This window comes from Heterodontus francisci, chromosome 36 (genome assembly GCF_036365525.1).
Source record: "Heterodontus francisci isolate sHetFra1 chromosome 36, sHetFra1.hap1, whole genome shotgun sequence".
NCBI classification, from domain to species: Eukaryota; Metazoa; Chordata; class Chondrichthyes; order Heterodontiformes; family Heterodontidae; genus Heterodontus; species Heterodontus francisci.
In genome coordinates, this window is record NC_090406.1 from 3,503,730 (window position 1) to 3,525,584 (window position 21,855).

At 52.7% G+C, this 21,855-nt stretch overlaps 1 protein-coding gene across 1 annotated transcript in view; it reads left to right on the forward strand.

Annotated features, from left to right (window-relative positions):
• Nucleotides 1-21,855, forward strand: part of LOC137351331 (unconventional myosin-IXb-like) — a 146,308-nt gene that overhangs the window by 47,076 nt on the left and 77,377 nt on the right. Inside the window, 2 exon segments of the mRNA XM_068015768.1 lie at nucleotides 21,448-21,542; nucleotides 21,590-21,656. Coding sequence (XP_067871869.1) covers nucleotides 21,448-21,542; nucleotides 21,590-21,656 — 162 coding nt within the window.

Below are 21,855 nucleotides of genomic sequence, written 5' to 3' on the forward strand. Positions count from 1 at the left end.
TGTATAACACTGAGGTACAGTACTGGTGGGGACAGGTCTGTCACTGTATAACACTGGGGTACAGTACTGGTGGGGACACGTCTGTCACTGTATAACACTGGGGTACAGTACTGGTGGGGACAGCTCTGTCACTGTATAACACTGGGGTACAGTACTGGTGGGGACAGCTCTGTTACTGTATAACACTGGGGGACAGTACTGGTGGGGACAGGTCTGTCACTGTATAACACTGGGGGACAGTACTGGTGGGGACAGGTCTGTCACTGTATAACACTGGGGTACAGTACTGGTGGGGACAGGTCTGTCACTGTATAACACGGGTACAGTACTGGTGTGGACAGGTCTGTCACTGTATAACACTGGGGTACAGTACTGGTGGGGACACGTCTGTCACTGTATAACACTGGGGTACAGTACTGGTGGGGACAGCTCTGTCACTGTATAACACTGGGGTACAGTACTGGTGGGGACAGCTCTGTCACTGTATAACACTGGGGGACAGTACTGGTGGGGACAGGTCTGTCACTGTATAACACTGGGGTACAGTACTGGTGGGGACAGGTCTGTCACTGTATAACACTGGGGTACAGTACTGGTGGGGACAGGTCTGTCACTGTATAACAGTGGGGTACAGTACTGGTGGGGACAGGTCTGTCACTGTATAACAGTGGGGTACAGTACTGGTGGGGACAGCTCTGTCACTGTATAACACTGGGGTACAGTACTGGTGGGGACAGGTCTGTCACTGTATAAAACTGGGGTACAGTACTGGTGGGGACAGGTCTGTCACTGTATAACACGGGTACAGTACTGGTGGGGACGGGTCTGTCACTGTATAACACTGGGGTACAGTACTGGTGGGGACGAGTCTGTCACTGTATAACACTGGGCTACAGTACTGGTGGGGACGGGTCTGTCACTGTATAACACTGGGGTACAGTACTGGTGGGGACAGGTCTATCATTGTATAACACTGGGGTACAGTACTGGTGGGGACGGTCTGTCACTGTATAACACTGGGGTACAGTACTGGTGGGGACAGGTCTGTCACTGTATAACACTGGGGTACAGTACTGGTGGGGACAGGTCTGTCACTGTATAACACTGGGGTACAGTACTGGTGGGGACAGCTCTGTCACTGTATAACAGTGGGGTACAGTACTGGTCGGGACAGGTCTATCTATCACTGTATAACACTGGGGTACAGTACTGGTGGGGACAGGACTATCACTGTATCACACTGGGGTACAGTACTGGTGGGGACACGTCTGTCACTGTGTAACACTGGGGTACAGTACTGGTGGGGACACGTCTGTCACTGTATAACACTGGGGTACAGTACTGGTGGGGACACGTCTGTCACTGTATAACACTGGGATACAGTACTGGTGGGGACAGGTCTGTCACTGTATAACACTGGGGTACAGTACTGGTGGGGACGGGTCTGTCACTATAACACTGGGGTACAGTACTGGTGGGGACGAGTCTGTCACTGTATAACACTGGGCTACAGTACTGGTGGGAACGGGTCTGTCACTGTATAACACTGGGGTACAGTACTGGTGGGGACAGGTCTGTCACTGTATAACACTGGGGTACAGTACTGGTGGGGCCGAGTCTGTCACTGTATAACACTGGGGTACAGTACTGGTGGGGACGGGTCTGTCACTGTATAACATTGGGGTACAGTACTGGTGGGAACGGGTCTGTCACTGTATAACCCTGGGGTACAGTACTGGTGGGGACAGGTCTATCACTGTATCACACTGGGCTACAGTACTGGTGGGGACAGGTCTATCACTGTATATCACTGGGCTACAGTATTGGTGGGGACAGGTCTGTCACTGTATAACACTGGGGTACAGTACTGGTGGGGACGGGTCTATCACTGTATAACACTGGGGTAGAATACTGGTGGGGACAGGTCTGTCAGTGTATAACACTGGGGTACAGTACTGGTGGGGACTGGTCTGTCACTGTATAACACTGGGGTACAGTACTGGTGGGGACTGGTCTGTCACTGTATCACACTGGGGTACAGTACTGGTGGGGACAGGTCTATCACTATCACACTGGGCTACAGTACTGGTGGGGACAGGTCTATCACTGTATATCACTGGGCTACAGTATTGGTGGGGACAGGTCTGTCACTGTATAACACTGGGGTACAGTTCTGGTGGGGACGGGTCTGTCGCTGTATAACACTGGGGTACAGTACTGGTGGGGACGGGTCTATCACTGTATAACATTGGGCTACAGTCCTGGTGGGGACAGGTCTATCACTGTATAACACTGGGGTACAGTACTGGTGGGGACGGGTCTGTCGCTGTATAACACTGGGGTACAGTACTGGTGGGGACGGGTCTATCACTGTATAACACTGGGGTACAGTACTGGTGGGTATAGGTCTGTCTCAGGGATGTAAGATATCTTGGATGAGTTCGAGTTTTGCGAGAGGTATATCGTTACATTAATGGTCAGTGGTGAAGATGTCAACTGCAGCTTTTGTACTTGGCCCACTGGATCTGCTGAGGCCTGTGGTAAAACCAGTTAAACTGCTGTTCCAGTTGGCAGCAGTGCTCGAGCTCATCATACTCATTCCCTTAAACAGTTTTGACGGTGTAGTTGAGTTAAGACGCACTGCCACTTGTCACTACTTACTGTCAAGAATCCCATCCTGAAGTTGTTAATTGAATAATTTCTGCAGTTGAGGGAGGTTTGACCAACGAATGGAGTTTGGGGGGGACGGCAAGTCGGGAAAGGTGAACGGTTAATTTATCACGGGTCAGAAAAACCAATAGGAAATTCCTGGCTTGCTTTCTGTTCTGTTTAAGATGTTTCTTATTCATTGGTGGGTTTCCTCTTCAGTTGAGATTTGTTGGTATGTTAGAATTATATTTCAGTCAAAGTTGAAGAGTGGTACAGACCTTGCAAGTGTGTAATTTCAAGTGTGACAGATATGCAGGTTAACATTAACCTTTTAAATAGCCAATCCCGTGTGACGCTCCTGGTGCTATATCAGAGACTGCATTGTTTTATAAAGACAGTGACATTAGAACACAGGACACATACATATTCTGTTAAAGTGTTGATGTCAGTCCCTTTTGAAATATTCGGTGTGATTGATATTGAGAAAATGCCATTTGATAATCTGAGATTAATTGTTATTTCGGCTGGAGATCTGATCTCTGACTTGGTTTGTCAGGAGGTCAGTTTGGAGCTTGTAGGTGTAGCTCTGGGATGTCTGACTGGCAGTTTCTTTGAATATTCCAAATGACTGACTTTGTTTTCGTGTAATCTCTCTTTGAGCATGTTACAGAAATTGTTACAGAAATTAAGGAAAATTGAGTTGCAGGAGAAGTGTACTGGAGGTTTTTAATACATCACATGTATAGATTATAGATAGGTTTTACTGAACAACTGGAAAGCTAGATTCCCTCCTCCCCCCGCCCCCCCCCCCTCGCTCCGCCCTCCTCTCCCCCCCCCCCCCCAACCATTCCCGCTCCGCCCTCTCCACCCGCCCCCCTCCCCCCCAGCTCGCTATCTATCCTATTTTCTCACTTGTGCAGCATTTCTAATCTCAATCACATGTGACTGTTTTGTCTGCCGCTTGGCCAGAATTGAATTCGCTCTCTCTCGGGGACCAGGAATAGAACCTGGACCCTGTGGCTCGGTGCCCTTGCCCATTTTCTAACCTCCCTTCTTTGACCTCTGTATACCACCTTCATGCTGTAGACCTTGTGCCCAGCCTGGTGCTCCACTCTGGTGGGGGGGCAGCTTTGGGAGTCTCGCCAAATCCCAGATTCCTGGACATATGGACCAGAATACTTCCCATCTGCAGTCTTATACATGGCGGGCTTTCGGACCTTGGGGAGACCTCCTTGGACGATACTGCCAGCCTTGGTCAATCCCCAGGGTAGAATTGAGCAGGAAACTGCTATAAACACACTCCTGGGCTCCCACATTCCCAAGGGCCTGATGTTGATTGCAGCCTGTTTGTATCTCTCCAAGTACAGTCATTAATTCTGCTTCAAAGAGAGGGAGAGAAGAAGAAAATAGCAAACCCGCCCCCCCCCCCCCCCCGCCCACCCAACTTGCCAGCTCACTAACCCTGCCCCCCACCTCCCCACAAAGGTTCACTCTGACTCCATCTCCCCACCCTGAGACTGTGCCCCATATGCTGAGGGCTTGGATATTGGTTGTGATCACTCTGGCCTGCAGTGCTCCCGGGGATAGTCCACATTCATTCACTTTAGTAATTAAAGGGAAACTTTCTCCAGCACTCCATCAACGAGTGACCTCACTTGTAGCCAGTAATCTGAAACATGAGCGAATGTGACTTTGGAGAGTAGGAAGAAAGGACTTGTATTTCTATAGTGCCTGTCACGACCCCAGGACATCCCAAAGTGTTTTACAACTAATGAAGTGGTAGTCACTGTTGCAATGTAGGAACTGTATCAGCCAATTCACACACAGCAAGATCCCACAAACAGCAATGTGATGGTGACCAGACCAACCAACAAGATGAAACAGATTATCTGGTCACTATCACATTGCTGTTTGTGGGATCTTGCTGTGCACGAATTGGCTGCTCTGTTTCTTACATTCCAACAGTGACTACACTTCAAAAGTACTTCACTGACTGTGAAGTGTTTGGGACATCGTGAGGTGGCAAAAGGGCTTTCGAAATGCATGTTTGTTCATTCACTCTTTCCATCCTGTGACTCTGAGCTGGATTTGAGGAAAGATCAGCGTCTGATGCATCGCACCACCCAGTTACTGAACTTTCTATTTTTACAGTGTAATTCAATCCGTGGACTCCCCCATTATGAGGCACAGCTGATGTCTGAGCTCAGGGTTGGCTGTGAATTCAGAGCTCAGTCTCACTCCTGTCTCTGAACAGCACACGGCCACTGAGTAACATTTATAGAATCTACCAGGGAGGAAGCTTCGGAAATGAATCTCAAGTATGTAATTTTACAGAAATTGGGAACTCAGCAGCTTGGAGCTGAGCAAGCCAGCTGGAAACATTGGGATGAGAACGTGGAGCTCTGTGCTGGGCCTCTGCATTAAGCAAAGTTCCCAGACTTTGCTTCAGTGTATTGTTTGGTCTCATTCTCCCACCGACCTTCCTCCACCCCCACCTCCCCCTCCACAATCCTATTCCAGTGGGGTTCTCCCCGTTGTCTCCCCATGACTGAAATCTCAGCAGGATATTTGACCACAAGGGAACCATGGAATAAAACTCCAGCCAGAACTGACCACCACTACCCCCGATCTGTCTGCATTATCACACTGTTGTGAATAGATATTTGTTTGATAGATTAAGCATTTCAGAACCAAGGCAGCTAGATGGATTTAAAATCCAGATCAGCCATGAACATTATGCATCAGTAATGGTGCAACAGGCATATGGGGTTGAATGGCCTCCTGCTATTCCTATGAGTCATTGGATAGTGACCAGGAGCAGGGACTCGGGTTAATTTTCCCCCTCCCTAACTGATGGGAACTGAGGCCGGTTGCAGCTGAGAACTGCTAACCCTGAATAGATGGAGGGCAAACCCAGGACTCAGTATCACACTGGGGATTCCCTGAAGTGACAATGTGACTGCTTGCAGTGATATTTCCTTCACTTGGTGTATCAGCCTTGGCTCAGTGGGCAGCATGCTCACCCCTGAGTCTGAAAGTTGTGAGTTCATGACCCACCCCAGAGACTTCAGCACAAAATCCAGGCTAACACTCTCAATGCAGTACTGAGGGAGTGCCGCACTGTCGTAGGCTCAGTGCTGAGGGAGCGCCGCACTGTCGTAGGCTCAGTGCTGAGGGAGCGCCGCACTGTCGTAGGCTCAGTGCTGAGGGAGCGCCGCACTGTCGTAGGCTCAGTGCTGAGGGAGCGCCGCACTGTCGTAGGCTCAGTGCTGAGGGAGCGCCGCACTGTCGTAGGCTCAGTGCTGAGGGAGCGCCGCACTGTCGTAGGCTCAGTGCTGAGGGAGTGCCGCACTGTCGTAGGCTCAGTGCTGAGGGAGTGCCGCACTGTCGTAGGCTCAGTGCTGAGGGAGTGCCGCACTGTCGTAGGCTCAGTGCTGAGGGAGTGCCGCACTGTCGTAGGCTCAGTGCTGAGGGAGTGCCGCACTGTCGTAGGCTCAGTGCTGAGGGAGTGCCGCACTGTCGTAGGCTCAGTGCTGAGGGAGTGCCGCACTGTCGTAGGCTCAGTGCTGAGGGAGTGCCGCACTGTCGTAGGCTCAGTGCTGAGGGAGTGCCGCACTGTCGTAGGCTCAGTGCTGAGGGAGTGCCGCACTGTCGTAGGCTCAGTGCTGAGGGAGTGCCGCACTGTCGTAGGCTCAGTGCTGAGGGAGTGCCGCACTGTCGTAGGCTCAGTGCTGAGGGAGTGCCGCACTGTCGTAGGCTCAGTGCTGAGGGAGTGCCGCACTGTCGTAGGCTCAGTGCTGAGGGAGTGCCGCACTGTCGTAGGCTCAGTGCTGAGGGAGTGCCGCACTGTCGTAGGCTCAGTGCTGAGGGAGTGCCGCACTGTCGTAGGCTCAGTGCTGAGGGAGTGCCGCACTGTCGTAGGCTCAGTGCTGAGGGAGTGCCGCACTGTCGTAGGCTCAGTGCTGAGGGAGTGCCGCACTGTCGTAGGCTCAGTGCTGAGGGAGTGCCGCACTGTCGTAGGCTCAGTGCTGAGGGAGTGCCGCACTGTCGTAGGCTCAGTGCTGAGGGAGTGCCGCACTGTCGTAGGCTCAGTGCTGAGGGAGTGCCGCACTGTCGTAGGCTCAGTGCTGAGGGAGTGCCGCACTGTCGTAGGCTCAGTGCTGAGGGAGTGCCGCACTGTCGTAGGCTCAGTGCTGAGGGAGTGCCGCACTGTCGTAGGCTCAGTGCTGAGGGAGTGCCGCACTGTCGTAGGCTCAGTGCTGAGGGAGTGCCGCACTGTCGTAGGCTCAGTGCTGAGGGAGTGCCGCACTGTCGTAGGCTCAGTGCTGAGGGAGTGCCGCACTGTCGTAGGCTCAGTGCTGAGGGAGTGCCGCACTGTCGTAGGCTCAGTGCTGAGGGAGTGCCGCACTGTCGTAGGCTCAGTGCTGAGGGAGTGCCGCACTGTCGTAGGCTCAGTGCTGAGGGAGTGCCGCACTGTCGTAGGCTCAGTGCTGAGGGAGTGCCGCACTGTCGTAGGCTCAGTGCTGAGGGAGTGCCGCACTGTCGTAGGCTCAGTGCTGAGGGAGTGCCGCACTGTCGTAGGCTCAGTGCTGAGGGAGTGCCGCACTGTCGTAGGCTCAGTGCTGAGGGAGTGCCGCACTGTCGTAGGCTCAGTGCTGAGGGAGTGCCGCACTGTCGTAGGCTCAGTGCTGAGGGAGTGCCGCACTGTCGTAGGCTCAGTGCTGAGGGAGTGCCGCACTGTCGTAGGCTCAGTGCTGAGGGAGTGCCGCACTGTCGTAGGCTCAGTGCTGAGGGAGTGCCGCACTGTCGTAGGCTCAGTGCTGAGGGAGTGCCGCACTGTCGTAGGCTCAGTGCTGAGGGAGTGCCGCACTGTCGTAGGCTCAGTGCTGAGGGAGTGCCGCACTGTCGTAGGCTCAGTGCTGAGGGAGTGCCGCACTGTCGTAGGCTCAGTGCTGAGGGAGTGCCGCACTGTCGTAGGCTCAGTGCTGAGGGAGTGCCGCACTGTCGTAGGCTCAGTGCTGAGGGAGTGCCGCACTGTCGTAGGCTCAGTGCTGAGGGAGTGCCGCACTGTCGTAGGCTCAGTGCTGAGGGAGTGCCGCACTGTCGTAGGCTCAGTGCTGAGGGAGTGCCGCACTGTCGTAGGCTCAGTGCTGAGGGAGTGCCGCACTGTCGTAGGCTCAGTGCTGAGGGAGTGCCGCACTGTCGTAGGCTCAGTGCTGAGGGAGTGCCGCACTGTCGTAGGCTCAGTGCTGAGGGAGTGCCGCACTGTCGTAGGCTCAGTGCTGAGGGAGTGCCGCACTGTCGTAGGCTCAGTGCTGAGGGAGTGCCGCACTGTCGTAGGCTCAGTGCTGAGGGAGTGCCGCACTGTCGTAGGCTCAGTGCTGAGGGAGTGCCGCACTGTCGTAGGCTCAGTGCTGAGGGAGTGCCGCACTGTCGTAGGCTCAGTGCTGAGGGAGTGCCGCACTGTCGTAGGCTCAGTGCTGAGGGAGTGCCGCACTGTCGTAGGCTCAGTGCTGAGGGAGTGCCGCACTGTCGTAGGCTCAGTGCTGAGGGAGTGCCGCACTGTCGTAGGCTCAGTGCTGAGGGAGTGCCGCACTGTCGTAGGCTCAGTGCTGAGGGAGTGCCGCACTGTCGTAGGCTCAGTGCTGAGGGAGTGCCGCACTGTCGTAGGCTCAGTGCTGAGGGAGTGCCGCACTGTCGTAGGCTCAGTGCTGAGGGAGTGCCGCACTGTCGTAGGCTCAGTGCTGAGGGAGTGCCGCACTGTCGTAGGCTCAGTGCTGAGGGAGTGCCGCACTGTCGTAGGCTCAGTGCTGAGGGAGTGCCGCACTGTCGTAGGCTCAGTGCTGAGGGAGTGCCGCACTGTCGTAGGCTCAGTGCTGAGGGAGTGCCGCACTGTCGTAGGCTCAGTGCTGAGGGAGTGCCGCACTGTCGTAGGCTCAGTGCTGAGGGAGTGCCGCACTGTCGTAGGCTCAGTGCTGAGGGAGTGCCGCACTGTCGTAGGCTCAGTGCTGAGGGAGTGCCGCACTGTCGTAGGCTCAGTGCTGAGGGAGTGCCGCACTGTCGTAGGCTCAGTGCTGAGGGAGTGCCGCACTGTCGTAGGCTCAGTGCTGAGGGAGTGCCGCACTGTCGTAGGCTCAGTGCTGAGGGAGTGCCGCACTGTCGTAGGCTCAGTGCTGAGGGAGTGCCGCACTGTCGTAGGCTCAGTGCTGAGGGAGCGCCGCACTGTCGTAGGCTCAGTGCTGAGGGAGCGCCGCACTGTCGTAGGCTCAGTGCTGAGGGAGCGCCGCACTGTCGTAGGCTCAGTGCTGAGGGAGCGCCGCACTGTCGTAGGCTCAGTGCTGAGGGAGCGCCGCACTGTCGTAGGCTCAGTGCTGAGGGAGCGCCGCACTGTCGTAGGCTCAGTGCTGAGGGAGCGCCGCACTGTCGTAGGCTCAGTGCTGAGGGAGCGCCGCACTGTCGTAGGCTCAGTGCTGAGGGAGCGCCGCACTGTCGTAGGCTCAGTGCTGAGGGAGCGCCGCACCGTCGTAGGCTCAGTGCTGAGGGAGCGCCGCACCGTCGTAGGCTCAGTGCTGAGGGAGCGCCGCACCGTCGTAGGCTCAGTGCTGAGGGAGCGCCGCACCGTCGTAGGCTCAGTGCTGAGGGAGCGCCGCACCGTCGTAGGCTCAGTGCTGAGGGAGCGCCGCACCGTCGGAGGCTCAGTGCTGAGGGAGCGCCGCACCGTCGGAGGCTCAGTGCTGAGGGAGCGCCGCACCGTCGGAGGCTCAGTGCTGAGGGAGCGCCGCACCGTCGGAGGCTCAGTGCTGAGGGAGCGCCGCACCGTCGGAGGCTCAGTGCTGAGGGAGCGCCGCACCGTCGGAGGCTCAGTGCTGAGGCAGCGCCGCACCGTCGGAGGCTCAGTGCTGAGGGAGCGCCGCACCGTCGGAGGCTCAGTGCTGAGGGAGCGCCGCACCGTCGGAGGCTCAGTGCTGAGGGAGCGCCGCACCGTCGGAGGCTCAGTGCTGAGGGAACACTTTGTGCCGTCTCAGAGGAGACATTGAACCGAGGCCCCGTTTGCCTGTTTTTTTTGTTAATAATTTGGAAAGGAGAAGTATAAGAAAAGAGAGAAGGAAAATGGAATTCAAGTGTGAAAGAATGAACTTGGATTTTTATCGTGACTTTCACATCCTCAGGATGTCCCAAAGTGCTTTGCAACCAGTTAATAACCTCGAGCGTGTCGTCACTGTTGTTATCTAGGCAATCATGGCAGCTAAATGGAGCACAGCAAGATTCCACCAACAGCATAAGGACAGGAGCAAACCATTCAGCCCCTCGAGCCTATCCCATCATTCTATTAGATCCAACTCATTCATCAGCTCCATTTACCAGCCTTTTCTCTGTACTCCTTGATAGGTTTACCCAACAGAAATCTATCCACCTCCGTCATGGAAATTTCAATTGAGACAAATGTTCAGTTAATCTGTTTATTTGGTGGTGTTGGCTGAGGGAGACCACTCTCTCTTCAAACAGCCGCTGGATTGCACCTATCCGAGAGGCCTTTGATTTAACGTCTCATCTGAAAGAGAGCACCTCTCACCATGTTTTCTAGTACTGCAGTGGAAGATTAGCCAACATTAGGGACTCAAATTGTTGTGGGTTTGCCTTGAACCTACAACCAGAGTGCAAGTGCTTCGACTGACAGATGCAGCAAGTGGATTGGCCTCTGTCTGTACTGTGATTCTATGGCAGTTAGTACAATTCCATGGGCTTATCACAACCATTCAAATCCACTCCATGATGCACTGTGGAAAAGCAAAGATTGGATGATCTGTGTAGTGTAATTTGGGGCTATTTCTGTGCTAGTGGGAGAGGCACCAACACTACATCTTGTCCCCTGGTATCAGGATGTACGGGGTTGGAGTTCAGCCCTTTGTTAGATTCCTAAATGCCAAACTGTTTAGGCAATTCTTCAATAGAGAGGCAATGTTAGTGGGACAGATTTCTCAACACCAGCATGTGATGAGATCCTGCGCTTTTCTCTGTGTGGCTCTTTCTTCCTGCTTGTACAGGATGTAGAAATATACCCGAGTGAGTGGGTTCACTGAATCACTTTGCCCAGTCGTCAATGAGTCTCTTTAGGCAGTTACCATATTTGCATTTCCTCCTGCCAGGCAGCATCCTAGAGAATCCGCACTGTACTCTCTCTATTGCCTCAACATCCTTCCTTTAGTGTGCAGCCCAAAACTACACACATCCTCCAACTGTGGTGTAAGGTTTGGTACAGATTCACTGTCACATCTCCCTTTTATATTCTACACCTCAAGCAATGAAACCCCAGATTCTATGAACATTTTTCCATTTGAGGTGCTGCTAATTATTTCTCTTTGTTTTAGATATTTCGTAATTTCATCTTTTAACATTTCCCTATCACGGATGTTAAACGAACTGGTCTGTCATGCAATCTGTTATGGTGACGTAGCTTTGTTACTGGGCTAGTAATCCAGGGGATAGGTAATCCAGAGAATGGGCGTTCACCAGGTTTGAGAGTTTACAATCAGTTTTTTTTCAAAATCTGGAAATAAAAAGCTGGTCTCAGTAAAAGCAACCATGAAATTGTCAGATTGTTGTTTAAAAACCCCAAATTGTTCACGAATGCCCTTTAGGCAAGGAAACCTGCCATTCTACTCCGTCTGGGCTTATAGTGACTCCAGATCCACACCAATGCGGTTAACTCTTAACTGTTCTCAGAAGTGACCTAGCAAGACGCTCAGCGATTCAAGAAGGTCACCCACCACCACTTCAGGTCAACTTGGGCTGGGCAATAAATGTCAGGCTTGCCAGCAACATAATGAAAATGAATTTTAAAAATCCTGAGATGACGCTCAGCTGTCTTCAGAGTCCAGATCACTAGGGACTGTCTGCCTTCCATGATTGGAGTTAATTCCTCTCATTGACTCTTATCTGATGTGAGGCTGGTCATTGCCTTTGCAACAAGTCCTCTGTTTGCTCTCCGTGTAACCATGGCAATACGAGTCTCCATTCCCAATGTTTCAAAGTCCCTGGAGATCTTGTAACTCTGTGGGGCTGTCGGCCCTGTCCCCCTCGCCCAGCCCCACTCGCCCTGCCTCACTGTGTCTCCCTTGTGAATTGAAAAAACTGGTCACACACAGCAACAAGATTTTACAGGGAACGTTGTCAGCAATCCCCTTGCACACATTCCCCTCTCAAAGCTACTGACTCCCTCACTGGGAGCCTGGCTGCTCTACTTACATTCGCCAACTGTATCTGTCTTTGATGAGTGGGATTGGCACTGAGTGCTATGTAGCTGTTTGATCATGAGGAGCATCCCAACGTTGTCACCCCCACAAAGAAAGACAAATGTGTGCGTACCCCTACACTTGCACCTATGCACTCATGCATGCACCTGTGCATACACGCATAGTCTTCAACGTACGCACACGCACCTAAATACATGCACGCATTTTCCCCTGGAGAATGATGAGGAACGGGATGCCTGGCTGATTTTTTTTCCACTGGCTAAACCAGGTTGACGTGAGTCAATTGCAGCATCTGGACACTGCTCACGGCTCAGGTTAAACGGACCAGACGTTAGGGGTGTGGAACCTGGTGGTTTGTAGACGTCTTTTGCACACAGTGTAGACAAGCCAAGTCAACAGGTTGCTGTCCATGTGTTGTTCTCTGGCAGGTGTCCTTGTTGGCACTTGAAGGGTTAATAGACACTAACTCTGTTCTGTATGGACAGCCCCAGGGGAATTTGAACAAAACGGGAGTTTAATTTGATGGCAGGATAATTAGAGACGGGCTAGTTTAGCTGCTGGAGATGTGTAATCATGGTAAGGAAACTGGAGTCTTGAAGCCTTGTAACTTGCAGCTTATTTCAAAGTGTCTCAACTTCCGATGCTGAGTAAGAGGATGATTGGCATTGGGTGGGGGAGGGGAGGAGGGTGCACAGTCCTTCTCTGTGCTCTCAGGGTCTTTTCCCATATTTGGAGAGCTGTGGTGAAGCAGGAGATTATGGCAGGACGTTGGTAGGCCTGTCATTGATTTGCCTCCCCATACAGCTTATAATTTAATCCAGATGGGCTTTTATTTTATTTGGATCTTTATTTTGTGCTGGGCTGTTATTACTCAGGGCGTATAATGATTAAAAAGGATCTAAATTTAAAATAGTCTGACTGTGTGACACACCTTGTACCTTTGGAATGGAGATGTTCCAGGGGCATCCCAGGAGCTTGAGCCTTGCTGTGAGCTGGCCTGTATCACCATGTCTGTGGAGGTCCTGAGGGCATCAACTCTGACCACAAAAAGAATGAAAAATATTCAGACTGGGGCAAAATCCACAGACTAAACCAAAATGGAGAAGCCGGGTCAGGGCAGGGTTGCCAACTCTGATTGGAGGCAGTCCTGAGTTTTGCTGACAATGACCATCTGATTATGGGGTTGGGTGTGTGAGGCCTGAGGGGCTGGGCAGGTTGTGGCATGGGGGGAGCAGTGGTGCAGATCCAGGTGTGGGACGGAGTGGGGCAGGGCAAGGGCTGGGTATACAGGTGAATGTTGAGAATTGTCTGCCAAGAAGAACAGGAAATTCTCCAGAATTAGATGAAATGATCCGTTGTCTCAGTGCTGCATGTGGGATCTTGCTGTGCATTGCCATTGTATGCTGCATGTGGGATCTTGCTGTGCATTGCCATTGTGTGCTGCATGTGGGATCTTGCTGTGTGATGCCTCAGAGCAGTGTGTGCAATCTTGCTTTGTGTTGTGTGTGGGATCTTGCTGTGCACTGTCTTGGTGTGTTGCATGTGGGATCTTGCTGTGCATTGCCATTGTGTGCTACGTGTGGGATCTTGCTGTGCATTCCCCCAGCACATTGCATGTGGAATATTGCTCTGCGCTGCCTCAGTGCACTGTGTGAGAGATCCTGCTGTTTTTGCCTATTAACAATGACTACAGTTTAAAAGTGATTCATTATATTGTGTGACTCTAAATCAGACCGAGAATTTGACTGCATTTTCTCCCAGAGAGAGATGGTGTCTGAGATGATGTATCTCACTCTTTCTCTTTCGCTCTCTGTGCCCCTTTAGAAATTATTTTTATGCATCTGGAATGTGCTGCCTGAAAGGGCGGTGGAAGCAAATTCAATAGTAACTTTCTAAAGGGAATTGGATAAATACTTTAAGGGGAAAAAATTGCAGGGCTATGAGGAAAGAGCAGGGGAGTGGGATTAAGTGGATAGCTCTTTCAAAGAGCCAGCACAGGCACGATGGGCTGAATGGCCTCTTCCTTTTTTTAAAATTTAGAGATACAGCACTGAAACCGGCCCTTCGGCCCACCGAGTCTGTGCCGACCAACAACCACCCATTTATACTAACCCTACATTAATCCCATATTCCCTACCACCTACCTACACTAGGGGCAATTTACAACGGCCAATTTATCTTACACCTGCAAGTCTTTGGATGTGGGAGGAAACCGGAGCACCCGGAGAAAACCCACGCAGACACAGGGAGAACTTGCAAACTCCACACAGGCAGTACCCAGAATCGAACCCGGGTCGCTGGAGCTGTGAGGCTGCGGTGCTAACCACTGCGCCACTGTGCTGTATAGTTCAACGATCTTTTTGTGTGTTTCTCTCACTTTCTCAATGTAAATGAAAATTGTGCTGAAAACTGAATCCTTCAATTTGAGTGAGTGTTGGAGGTGTTCGGTGTGATGCGTGTACGCAGTAACAGTTTGAGATGTGGGTGTCGCTGGCAAGGTCAGCATTTACTGTGCATCCCTAATAGTACAGCATGGGAGCGCCTGCATGCTGTGGTCACACAGCTAGTGATTGGTCAGGAAGCTTGCTCACTGCTGTTCCGTCTGATTGGGAGCAGCACTGTCTGCACCAACACTGACAATCTCTTCCTGCACAAACTTCCAATTCCGTATTCACTTTCTCTGTGTTGGTTCCAACTTTGGACAGTCCTGCAGCTGGACTGTCCTGCTCTCTCCTGTAATGTATTCCAATGTTATCAGCATGTCCAGTGCATAATGATGTCATTAAACATGTGATCTGTCCAACTTGGTGGTAATTATTTTGAATGACGCACCTTTTGCCTTGTTGGGAGCAAGAAGGTTTGTTAGTGTGTCAAACACTTCTGAGCTAATCTCCCTTAGCAAAATTGCTTTCTTGAGCTCAAGAATTGTCTAATTCTGAGTCTGGGCCTCTTTGCTTTTGCCTTTTGAGTTCCAATATAAGATCTTGTCCATTCTTTTAATGTATGAATTGAACGATGCTCGGGCTCTATCATACATTCCTCTTCTCCCATTGGATCCTGTGGGCACAGCCATTTTGTCCCATTTTCAAATGTAACAGTGACCCTGTAAACAGTGACCCAGTAAACACGTTGCTGTGACTATAAACAGTGACCCAGTAAACACGTTGCTGTGACTGTAACAGTGATACAGAAGCTAAGTCAGCTTTAATCAGAGCAAACTCACTATTTGAATGAGACACTAGGACCCTGCATAATCCATTCAACTGAGTGTAGCCACATGTTAGAAACAAGGAGTCTCAACATAAACAGTTAAAAGTCTTGACCGTCCAAGTAGATAGGTCACTGGGAGTGAGCTTATTTTGTTCAGCACGGTCTCTACTGCCGATTGCAGTAAAAAAAAAATGTTTTTCGCACTTTGATCCCATTTCTGTTATATATTGGATTTGTAAACAATGACAGACACCAAGATGGCCAGATCACACATTTAATTTCCTTGCGTGCTGGGCAAGCTCATGATATAGGAAAACGTTACACTAGTGTCATGTATTCCTATGTTATGAGCATACCCAGTGTGTGATGAGGTCATTAAACGTGTGATCTGCCCATCCTGGTCAATTCAACTTGGAAAACCTGCTTCCAGTCTAACTTCAGCTTACGAAGCAAGTCTTTGCCAATTAACATTGTTTTGTTGACATATCTCACTATAACAATGGGTAACTTGAGGGACCTGCCCTTATATAGGACATTGCACTCCATTTGTCCCCATGTCTCTAACACCTCACCAGAGGAGGTTTTCAACTGAACTGTGCTCTCAGTTCGAGGTATGTTGCTGAATTCACTCTCAAACGTGTCTCTACTCATAATTGAGCAGCCACATCGATGCACATGTTGATATTCTGTTGATTGACCAGCACCTTTGTACAAAAGTCTGTCATTTGAGTGATTGCTAGTGGTATAAATGCTGTACAACCCTAGTTCCTATTCACTTCGGCATTCTGGATTCACTTTGAGCTTGTGAACTCCACCCTTGTTACACTGCTGCTTTCCATTACTGTTAGAAGGAGTCTCTTTCCTGCTTTGGCCTTTTGGCAAGCAGTTGCAATATGGCCAACCTTTGGGCAATTAAAGCATTTGGCATTTCTGTACTGACACGCCTGTACCATGTGGTTGTCATTACAGTGATAACTAGTCACTAAACCCTGATTAACAGCATTTGTCTGATTAGGTCTCTCTGCTTTAGACATGGTGGGTGCCTTCTGACAGTGGACAGAAGCTGGACTAGTCACTTGCATAGGACAAAATTCCCAAATGTTCTTTGCTTCTACCATGGAGATGGCTTCAATCTTGCACACTAGCTCAAATGTAAGATTTTGTGCGTTTAATAACTTCGACTGGATTAGTTCATCCGCAAATCCGCACACAAATCTGTCTTGTAACGAACAGTCTAAGAATGTACTAAAGTTGCAATGTAATGATAAATTCTTCAATGCCACAATGTACTCACCAACTGTTTCACTACTCTTCTGATTTCTGGTTCCAAATTTGTAGCTGTCTGCTATCTCGAGAGGCTTAGGGTTGAAATGTTCCTCCAGGATGGCCAGATCACATGCTTAATGATGTCATCATGCACTGGGCACGCTCATAAACACAGGAATACATCACACCTCCCATTCCCGGTCTTGCCTGTTCCTGCTCCAGCTCCCGTTCTTGCCTGATCCCATTCCTGCCTGTTCCTTTTCCCACTCGTGCCTCCATGTGTTCCAAGCCCCCACTCCTGTTTCCTCCTCCAGGGTGAAATATCACAACTATCCTGGCTCAATGTTGGGGAGGGGCCGATCCTCAGCCAATCACCATTGTACATTATGTTGAATTTGTCTTGTCCATGATTGGCTGTAGCAATTGCTTGAATACAATGAGCCACTTCCTGTTGTCTGAACAACGCCACATGATGCCTGTCAATGCACAGCTTCCGGGATGTGGCTGGGTGCCCCCCCCCCCCCCACCCCGGTTTCTGGGATGTGGCTGGGTGCCCCCCCCAGTTTCCGGGATGTGGCTGGGTGCCCCCCCCCCCCACCCCGGTTTCCGGAATGTTGCTGGGTGCCCCCCCCCCCCCCGGTTTCCGGGATGTGGCTGGGTGCCCCCCCCTGGTTTCCGGGATGTGGCTGGGTGCCCCCACCCCGGTTTCCGGAATGTTGCTGGGTGCCCCCCCCCCCACCCGGTTTCCGGGATGTTGCTGTTTGCTCAGTACCCATAGTTTGACTGTGTTGTATTTATTTTCCCACCTCCCCAAGATCGATTCCAGCGGCACCTTCATATCACCCGAGGACACTGAGGCCAATTGTAGTGTCTCCAATACATACCCCAAGACTAGTTCACGCAGCAGAGACCAGGGTGTTGTCTAACCTGTTTGACTTTAGTGCCTCAACTCTACTGAGCCAATCTCTTGGGTACATTCACCCAGTGGTGTTCCTCTCCCATGTGTCCCAGTCACCTGCACTATATGGAGGTTGTAGTTTGGGACTCTGCAGTGTCGGTGCTGAATTTGGAACTCTGAGTGGTATTTGTGAATTCTCTTCACGATCCCGTCTGCTTTTCCAAGCATGAGGCCTCAGAGCATTGCCACAAGGGGGGAGGAGGAGGGTGGGGGTTGACTGTAAGGGCGGGGGGGGGGGGGGGGAGAGAAGTTTAAAAACTTGAAAAGAGAAGTGAAGTTGGTGCTGTTCATGGTGAGTTTATTATAAACCCTGCTGTCTCACTGTACCTGGTGAAGTCACTCCCCCAGTCAGTTACAAGTTCCCTCCAAATTGCAGAGTACAGTTTTGGGCCCGTGCCGTCACTATTACAACTACTGTGACTTATTTTGAGGTTTGTGTGTATGGTGGTGCAGTTGTTACATTACAGCACTAGTCATCCAGAGAATGTGAATTCAAATCCCACAAGGCAGTCTGAAAATTTGAATTCTGGAACCACAAAGTGGGTCTCTGTAAAAGTGACTCTGAAATAGTCTGACATAAAAACCAATGCCATCCTTACCCGGTCTAGGCCTGTAGTTGACTCCAGTACTACACTAATGTGGCTGGCGCTTGACCTGCCCTCTGAAGTGCCCTAGCAAGTCACTCAGTTTTGTCAAATCGCCACCACCTTCTCAGGGTGACTAAGGATGGGCAATAAATGCCAGCCTTGCCAGCAACTCTCACATCCTGACAATCAACTAAAAAAAAAAATGTTTGCCAGTTGCTCCAGAATTAACAATTAATCCCCCATACAACCCGCGAATGTGCCGGGAGAAAAGTCACAGCTCCCGTGCACCATTCCCGCCTGCGCTCTCCCACGTACTCCCGGTTCGTCTCCCAATTTTCTCTAGCTGGAAACAGCAGGGTTGCCAAGCTCTCAGGATGCAGCACAGTCTCAGCGCAGGCACACTCAAACCAGGGAAACCATGCGATGGATAGAGAGGTTTCTGCAGCTTGAGTACTGTGGCTGCCATTGCTGATGGATCACTGTAGGGATTGACGAGTCAGGAAACTAATGGTAGCAGTTGATAGTTGGAGGTGAGACGTTACCTGATGAAACCTCCTGGAATACAGTCCAACCAGAGTTGACCACCCTCGTGTATACAGGGTCTTCAGAGGAAAGTCAAACATTGAGGCAAAGAAGTAGCGAGGAAGAGAGGCGACCAAAAGCTTGGTCAAAGGGGAGGTTTTAAGGAGGGTGTTAAAGGAGTGGAGGTAGGTGGTCAGGTTTAGGGAGGGAATTCGAGTGTGGGGCCGAGGTGGGGTAAAAGGAGGGATGTCAGGGGAACGGGAGACTTGGTGGTGGGTAGGGCTGGTGGGGGTTACAGAGATGGGAGAGGTGTGGGGTAGGGGGGGTCACAGATGGGGCGAGGTGTGGGTGGAGGGGTCACCGATGGGGAGAGGTGTGGGTTGGAGGGGGTCACAGATGGGGAGAGGTGTGGGGTGGTGGGGGTTACAGAGATGGGGAGAGGTGTGGGGTGGTGGGGGTTACAGAGATTGGGAGAGGTGTGGGGTGGTGGGGGTTGCAGAGATGGGGAGAGGTGTGGGGAGGGGGGGGTCACAGATGGGGAGAGGTGTGGGGTGGAGGGGGTCACAGATGGGGAGAGGTATGGGGTGGTGGGGGTTACAGAGATGGGGAGAGGTGTGGGGTGGAGGGGTCACTGATGGGGAGAGGTGTGGGGTGGAGGGGTCACAGATGGGGCGAGGTGTGGGTGGAGGGGTCACCGATGGGGAGAGGTGTGGGGTGGTGGGGGTTACAGAGATGGGGAGAGGTGTGGGGTGGAGGGGGTCACAGATGGGGAGAGGTGTGGGGTGGAGGGGTCACTGATGGGGAGAGGTGTGGGGTGGAGGGGTCACCGATGGGGAGAGGTGTGGGGTGGAGGGGTCACTGATGGGGAGAGGTGTGGGGTGGTGGGGGTTACAGAGATGGGGAGAGGTGTGGGGTGGAGGGGGTCACAGATGGGGAGAGGTGTGTGGTGGAGGGGTCACCGATGGGGAGAGGTGTGTGGTGGAGGGGTCACCGATGGGGAGAGGTGTGGGGTGGAGGGGTCACCGATGGGGAGAGGTGTGGGGTGGAGGGGGTCACCGATGGGGAGAGGTGTGTGGTGGAGGGGTCACCGATGGGGAGAGGTGTGGGGTGGAGGGGTCACCGATGGGGAGAGGTGTGGGGTGGAGGGGTCACAGATGGGGCGAGGTGTGGGTGGAGGGGGTCACCGATGGGGAGAGGTGTGGGTGGAGGGGGTCACCGATGGGGAGAGGTGTGGGGTGGAGGGGTCACAGATGGGGCGAGGTGTGGGTGGAGGGGTCACCGATGGGGAGAGGTGTGGGGTGGTGGGGGTTACAGAGATGGGGAGAGGTGTGGGGTGGAGGGGGTCACAGATGGGGAGAGGTGTGGGGTGGAGGGGTCACTGATGGGGAGAGGTGTGGGGTGGAGGGGTCACCGATGGGGAGAGGTGTGGGGTGGAGGGGTCACTGATGGGGAGAGGTGTGGGGTGGTGGGGGTTACAGAGATGGGGAGAGGGTGTGGGGTGGAGGGGTCACCGATGGGGAGAGGTGTGGGGTGGAGGGGTCACCGATGGGGAAGAGGTGTGGGGTGGAGGGGGGTCACCGATGGGGAGAGGTGTGGGGTGGAGGGGTCACCGATGGGGAGAGGTGTGGGGTGGAGGGGTCACCGATGGGGAGAGGTGTGGGGTGGAGGGGTCACCGATGGGGAGAGGTGTGGGGTGGAGGGGGTCACCGATGGGGAGAGGTGTGGGGTGGAGGGGGGTCACCGATGGGGAGAGGTGTGGGGTGGAGGGGTCACCGATGGGGAGAGGTGTGGGGTGGAGGGGTCACCGATGGGGAGAGGTGTGGGTGGTGGGGGTTACAGAGATGGGGAGAGGTGTGTGGTGGAGGGGTCACCGATGGGGAGAGGTGTGGGGTGGAGGGGGTCACAGATGGGGAGAGGTGTGTGGTGGAGGGGTCACCGATGGGAGAGGTGTGGGGTGGAGGGGGTCACCGATGGGGAGAGGTGTGGGGTGGAGGGGTCACCGATGGGGAGAGGTGTGGGGTGGTGGGGGTTACAGAGATGGGGAGAGGTGTGTGGTGGAGGGGTCACCGATGGGGAGAGGTGTGGGGTGGAGGGGGTCACAGATGGGGAGAGGTGTGTGGTGGAGGGGTCACCGATGGGGAGAGGTGTGGGGTGGAGGGGGTCACCGATGGGGAGAGGTGTGGGGTGGAGGGGTCACCGATGGGAGAGGTGTGGGGTGGAGGGGTCACCGATGGGGAGAGGTGTGGGGTGGAGGGGTCACCGATGGGGAGAGGTGTGGGGTGGAGGGGTCACCGATGGGGAGAGGTGTGGGGTGGAGGGGTCACCGATGGGGAGAGGTGTGTGGTGGAGGGGGTCACAGATGGGGAGAGGTGTGTGGTGGAGGGGTCACCGATGGGGAGAGGTGTGGGGTGGGAGGGGGTCACCGATGGGGAGAGGTGTGGGGTGGAGGGGTCACCGACGGGGAGAGGTGTGGGGTGGAGGGGTCACAGATTTAAATAAAAGAAAAGGAGGATTTTCAATCTTTAATGCCTTTCAAGATCTCTGGTCGTCTCAAAGTGCTTTACAGCCAATGACGTACTTTTGAAGTTGCTGTTGTAATGTAAGAAACCAGCAGGTGCACAGCAAGCTCCCACAAATAGCAATGTGATAATGACCAGATAATTTTTTTGTGTGTGATGTTGATTTAGGGATAAATATTGGCAAAGACACAAGAGGGAACTCCCCTGCTCTTCTTAAATCGTGCCATGAGATCTTTTATATCCGTCCGAGCAGGCAGACGGGACCTCGGTTTAACGTCTCACGCGAAAGATGGCACCCCTGACAGTGCAGCACTCCCTCAGTACTGCACTGGAGTGTCAGCCTGGACTTTTATGCTCAAGCCCTGGAGTGGGGGTGTGGGTAGCGGGGATGTGGGGTGTTTCATCTGCTGGTACTGTTCCCTGTGGAAGCTGGGTGAAGTTGTCTGCTCGATCTGGGTTAATTCCCTAATTTTTTTTGACAGGCCTTCGGAAATGCAAAAACCGCTCACAACAACAACTCGAGCCGATTTGGCAAGTTCATTCAGGTCAACTACTTAGAAAATGGACTCGTTAGAGGGTAAGTGTGACCCTCTGACCTTCAGATTTACTTTGTTGACGTTACAGAGAGGAGCACATGGTGCGAGTCGAATCAGTCAGCAGGCCATTCAACCATGGGGGGAATCACAGCCGTGTATGCCCTGGGTTCTTTTCCGTCTCTAGACTGGGGCTGCAGAGTGCAACGGCTCAGACCAGAAAACTCTTTGCCTGACAATGGCGAGTGTACTTGGCCACCGAGCCAGGTGTCTCCTTATTAACAACTGGCAGTGGGAATGAGAGTCAGCAGTTTCTGTGAAGCTATCAGTCTTTTGTAAAGAGCAAGCGGTGAATAA